Source organism: Merops nubicus, unplaced genomic scaffold, assembly GCF_000691845.1.
Source record: "Merops nubicus isolate BGI_N331 unplaced genomic scaffold, ASM69184v1 scaffold12427, whole genome shotgun sequence".
In the NCBI taxonomy this organism is placed as follows: domain Eukaryota; kingdom Metazoa; phylum Chordata; class Aves; order Coraciiformes; family Meropidae; genus Merops; species Merops nubicus.
Window position 1 is genome coordinate 1,552 of NW_008618362.1, and position 6,001 is coordinate 7,552.

At 41.4% G+C, this 6,001-nt stretch overlaps 1 protein-coding gene across 1 annotated transcript in view; it reads left to right on the plus strand.

The window, feature by feature from the left end:
• Positions 1–413: 413 nt before the first annotated feature.
• Positions 414–6,001, plus strand: part of CARF (calcium responsive transcription factor) — a gene marked incomplete at both ends in the record, with an annotated part of 5,663 nt that continues 75 nt past the window's right edge. The window contains 6 exons of the mRNA XM_008943423.1: positions 414–603; positions 2,649–2,769; positions 3,683–3,826; positions 4,268–4,504; positions 4,887–5,049; positions 5,992–6,001. The exon at positions 5,992–6,001 is cut by the window's right edge and continues 75 nt beyond it. Coding sequence (XP_008941671.1) covers positions 414–603; positions 2,649–2,769; positions 3,683–3,826; positions 4,268–4,504; positions 4,887–5,049; positions 5,992–6,001 — 865 coding nt within the window. The remainder of the gene's footprint in view (positions 604–2,648; positions 2,770–3,682; positions 3,827–4,267; positions 4,505–4,886; positions 5,050–5,991) is intronic.

Consider the following 6,001-nt stretch of genomic DNA (forward strand, 5'->3'; position numbering starts at 1 on the left):
TGTGTGTTAAAGTAGATGCATAGCCAATTTTTAGTGCTTCAGAGATTCTCTGGGAGAGTCAAGTGAAAATGTTTGCCTAAGATATATTTGCGTGCTGCAACCGAAGTGTGTGTTGGGGGAAGCAGGAGTGAATCTGTCCTATGGAAATCAGATTTGGGAGTGATTGTAATCTTTTCAGGGGGTCTTGGAGGGCTGACAGACTCCTGACCTCCATGGGGACTGCTCTGGTGTCAGATCCTGTGGTAAATCTCTCTGTGAGGATACCAGCGTGGGGTAAAAAAAATCCACAAAACACCAAAAATCTGGGCTTGGGTCCTCACCTGACGGCGTCCCTGACTGCTCTTCTTTTCTTGTGTTATGTCCAGCAGTCAACTGGGTGGATAATGCTATTATTTCACCTCCTTTCCATGCAGAAAATTGGGGACTCATACCGTGGCTATTGTGTGAGCGAGGCAGAGTTAGAGAGCGTTCTGAGGCTCCACAAGCAGCAGACACACAGTGTGTGGGGGACACGCCAGTCTCCAAGCCCAGCCAAACCCGCCACACGGTTGATGTGGAAATCCCAGTATGTCCCATATGATGGGATCCCCTTTGTCAATGCAGGTAACTAACTTTTCTTTTAATAACTGCTTTCAAAATTTCAACATCAGTTGCCAGCTGGCCACGAAGAAGGATCTTTACAGTGTTCCGTAGTGTTGGTGAAGTCGAAGCACAGACATACAAAAAGAGCAGGTTGGGCACCCCTGGGACACAGTCTGTAGGAGTGTGTTTTCCTGAAAGCACAGACTTATGCTTTGGTTTGATTATTTCCTTTTTTTCTTTAGAAATAAACCAGTTAAGTACCATTTGATGGGGATTCTTGTTTTGAGATCTTTCGGTGGAGGTTCCATCTGCTCTGTCATGATGTGAAAGTTCTCACAAGAGCTTGTTCTGAGTATTCTTGCCTAACTTGGAGATCCTTTGAAGAAGAGTTTGTTCTACAGGACCCAATTAACTATTTAAATAGCACCCTTAAGAAAAAAAAAAATTAAAAACCAAAAGAAACATCAACATACCTTGTATTTGTTGTTTTAAAAATGAATGTGCAGACTTTACACATTGGTAATTACATATTTAGCTCTGGCAGTGCATCTGTGAAATTACTTACAGTTAATTTGGGTATGTAGTCATAGAATCATGGAATGATTTTGTTGGAAGGGACCTTAAAGATCATTTAGTTTCAACCCCCCTCCCAGCTTGTCCCCATCAGGGACACCTCCCACTAGATGAGGTTGTGCAAGGCCCCATCCAACCTGGTCTTGAACACCTCCAGTGGTGGAGCATCTACAGCTTCCCTGGGGAACCTGTTCCAGTGTCTCACCACCCTCATAGTGAAGAACTTCATCCTTACATTAATGAACAGATTTTAACTGTTACATAGAGATTATGAGTGGCTGGAATGTAGGTTGTGGTTTTTTTTCTTTATATTTATTCTGAAAGTAACTGAAAATTTGAAATGTTAGTTTTAAACCTTCAGCCATAAACAATGAGTTACAAGAAAGCTAAGCACAAAATCAAAACAATTTATACTTCTATTTTTTTTCCCCAAAAAACCTATGAGTTATCTTCAGTTGCTTGTAAGAGCTGCCTGGTAAATGAGTACAGTAAGATATTTAGAGCAAAACCACACGTAGGCATTGTGGGTTTTGTTTTCTTTAAGGCATTGTAGACTAACAAGACTCAGATAATTAAATTGTAAAATTTTTTGCTTTGCTCAGACCCCCAAACAGGCATTTCATATATTTCTGATGTGCTACCTTTCCCATTTGCATAGTTTTTTTAAAAAAGTTATTTTTTAATGCCACACTGGAAGTTGATAAATCACTTGATATCTTATGGAAACACATTATGTTGCAGTTGTGATACAGAAAAAGATTTTGGTTATATCACTCATGGTATGGGAACCTCCTTGCCTGCCTAGTGGAGTATGTGTATGATAAATAAAAGAGAACTAAACATGGCATGGAGAGATTTGGAAGAAGTTCCTTTCTTGACTGCTTTACCACTATGCCTGTTACCCCTTTTGTTAGGGATCTGACTGGAAGAAGTCACTGACTTCAGGTTTAGAGCTAAGCCATTATTTGTTTGAGCCTGTTTGGGTTTGTGTGGGTATGCCACACTGAAACAGTGCTATTTAGCAGACAAAATAGATCAGACTTGCAAGTAAGAATTTATGGGACAGCCTGGTTTGAAGTATTGATTTGAGACAGGAGGCTGGAAATAGCTGCTGACCTTTGATTTCAGCTGTGGGTTTTCATGGTTATATTGGCAATTCTGCTTCTCCTGTTTACTATCAGAATTGTGCTCCTTGGGTAGCTTGCAGGGCTGCTTGTCTTGTAAAGTATTGGTGTTCACCAGGGCACAACCCAGTATTTTGCCTCCACGTATGTTGGAGGAGTGTTGTGAGGTGTGCTAAGCTTGGGAAATGCTTTGACAATGCTCTGTGTTCCTTTGCATGCTGTGAGGGAAGCATTTGCACTGGATTTGAATGCTTCTGAAGAGTCAGCCGGAAATGTTTCAGAACTCTCAGCTTTCCTGTATTTACTGTTTCACTGTCATAACCCCAGTGGTTGCTTGAGTAAATAGAGTGCATCACGTTCTGTTCCCAGGAAGCAGAGCCATTGTAATGGAGTGCCAATATGGGCCAAGGAGGAAAGGGTTCCAGCCTAAAAAAGCTGGTGAGCAGGAAGGCACCACTGGCCATCTGTACAAAGCCACTTGTCCAGCAAGGTAAGAATTGTCTGTAAAGCTGGAAGAGCTCCTCAGCATCCCACAAAGGGCTTCTTTCTGTGAGCCTGGGTAGAGCCCTGCTTGCGGGTGGGAGCTGGTGTGCACTGTAGCTCTTGGCTTCATCTCTTTGCTAACTTGTGACTGATACTCTTTTAGAAGGAAAGGGGAAATGCTGTCCTGTTAAACTGAATAAGGCTGAAGTTTGACAGATTGCCCAGATGCAAAAGTGGCAGTACCTCAGGATGTGAAACACAAGTGGGAATCGTTCTCTACCTGGGCGTTAGTTATCGTGGTGTCCATTAGTGACTGGTTTTGGCCCTAAAACTGTTTTGTCTTTTTTGTTAATTTTCCTTCAGGCTTTTCATTGCAATCATTAGTCAATCATCCTAATTTAGCAGAGATATTATTTGCTGAAGGAGTTACAGTTCTTCCTGTTCACTGGGGACCTTCTCCTTATCCAACACCACTGTTTTTTTCCCTTATCCTTGAAGCATCCTCCTGGGTGCTTGCTCTGTTTTCATTGAGCTAAAAAGTATGTTTACCTGGACTGTTGCAGCTAGGTGTGGATGTGCTCAATTCTGTCTTCAATCTGGGTAAAGTACAGCCTGTTCTGAAATGGTGTTGTGCTTTTACTATGCTGGAAGACAGGGGGGTTTGACTGAGGTGTGAAATCACTCTGGCTGAGTGGCTTCCAGACTGGAACAGAAGCGTGTCTGTCTGCATCTCTGTTGATGTAAACTGAGCTGTTCTACAGTTGCCTCAGAGGCTCCTCACCCACTGCAACACTCTGAACTCTTTCCATACTAATAGTTGGTATAAAGTAGGTGGGGGTTTTGCCTTTTCCTCCATGAAGGCAAAGTGTACTGAAGAAGCCTTTTGTTTGTTTGTTTGTTTTATTCCTGCCCCTTGGAAGGATCTATATTAAAAAGGTTCAAAAGTTTCCAGAATATAGGGTTCCTACTGACCCTAAAATTGACAAGAAAATCATAAGAATGGAGCAGGAGAAAGCATTCAACATGCTGAAGAAGAACTTGATAGATGCTGACGGTGTCCTCAGGTGAAACTTCCACTTTTTTAAAAATCTTGATAAATGAAGCAAAATAGAGCAATAATTTGCTTGGTTTGCTTTATTTTTTCATTAGTCACTTTATTGGCTCTTGCCTGTTGTTAAAAGTCTCACAATGTCAGTAAGACTTCTGTGGCTCTGCAGTATTGCTCTGGTAATGTGTTAAACACCAAGCTGTGGAACTTCAGATGTTTTCATGCAGGGAGCAGATAGGAATAGTTGTTACTCTCTGGGGGTCTGAGCTGTTGATTTTGCAATGAAAGGTGTGAAAGAGCCCTGAGCTCTTAAAGATAATATCTTCTGGCTTAGATGCTGTAAAAACTTCAGTCCCTCTATACCAGCTTCTTTGTGCTTGTCAGACTGTTCCCCTGAGAGTCTCTTTTTTTGCCTTTGCTTGAGAATTGTGTGTAGAAACTATTTCTTTCTTGCCAGGTGGTATATACAGTTGCCCACTCAGCAAGCCCACCAGTATCATGAAATGGAAACTTCCTGCCTCCCTTCTTCACCCTCCCATTTTTCTGTGTCTTCCCCTGAGGAGGAGGAGGAGGAGGTGGTCAGAGATGAGAACTGTGCTCTGCCTTCCCGACTGCATCCTCAAGTGGCAGACAAGATCCGAGAGCTGGTGTCTCAGGGAATAGAGCAGGTCTATGCAGTGAGGAAGCAACTAAGGTACACAACTGTCTGCCTTGCTGTATCTACTTCTGCATTTGACTGATTTGGTTTGCAGCTAAATCACAGTGCTGATGCATTGTGGAATCTATTTCCCATGTGGCATAAGAATCTGTTTTTCCCAGCTTTTGTCTTCTCTTTCAATTTAATTTTAGGTAGCCATTAAGAGCTGCTGTCCTCTTTAAAGTTTATTGGATAAATGGGGATTTTTAATTCCAAACTCTGTAGCAGATGCACAAAGAACTGGGTAGAAGATGATGTAGCTTGCTCTTGTCTTGTCAGTGCAACAAGGGGAGGGAGAAGGTAGCAGTGTCTACAACGCAGGGAAATAGAACAACATATTTTAAATATGCATATTTTAATGTCCTTTAATATGTGACAGAAAGTATGTGGAAAGAGAGCTATTCAAGCCTGATGAAGTGCCAGAAAGACATAACCTGTCCTTCTTCCCCACTGTGAATGACATCAAGAACCACATCCATGAAGTGCAGAAGTCCCTGCGGAACGGCGAGATGGTGTATAGTGCAGAGAGGATCCCAGCAATGGTGTGGTGCCCTTTCTGTTTCTTTTTCATTTTTGGAGTTAAATACTGGAAATCTTCTTTTTCATTTTTACCACTTGGCTGTATTTCATCCAAAATCCTCTATGACTTATATATTTCCAGCAGCAATATTTTCAGTGGAATCTCTGGCTGAGTAAGATTGGATTAAATATGAATAAAAACTTTGGAACTTACTAGATATTTATCTCATCAGCATTAGATTGCTGTTATTTCATTGATAAATTATACAATATTAGCACTTCATGGTGACTGCATGAACTGGAAGCCATGTGCTCTAGAAAATTTGTCATGTGTCAGAAAATTTTATTCATGGCTTTGTCATTGTGTTTTGGAGTAGTTAATACTGCTTTTCTGTATCTGAAAAACGGGGCTGAAGTCTGTCTCAGGTGCAGTCTAAGTTAGGGCTTGGACAGCATTTTGAATGTGTAAATATTAATAAATGCACTTTCTAGAAAGTGAAGCATTAAGTGGATACTTCAGAATGCTTAGTAACTCTTATGTCATGTTCTTTGATTTTTCTTCCACCTTATTAAGGGACACCCAGTGATCCTAGTTTTCCTAGTTTTGATTCTGACTGCCAAGGAATTGCTGATTTAAAATTGGCTTTGACAAACTGCTCTGTTAAATCGTGCTGTGTCAACAGCCTCTTCCCTCTGCCTGCACTGCTCTTGGTGCAGGTGAATGGGTGATACTGTTAGTTAGCCACATGGTTTGACTATTTTGAAGTCTGAACTTCAACTGTAACTTTCCTGATGTAGTGAATGTTAAAAAGTCTTTTAGAGTTTGGGGTGTTTTTTTGTAAACCGAAAGCTCCCAAAATGCATAGTTATAAGAAGGTGTAGCTTTATTCACTGTTTTCTGACAAGTCCCTTACTGAGGCTATGTTCCTGTAGTAGACAGACTTGCCCCCTTTCTGAGAGCTGAGGTCTCTTTCC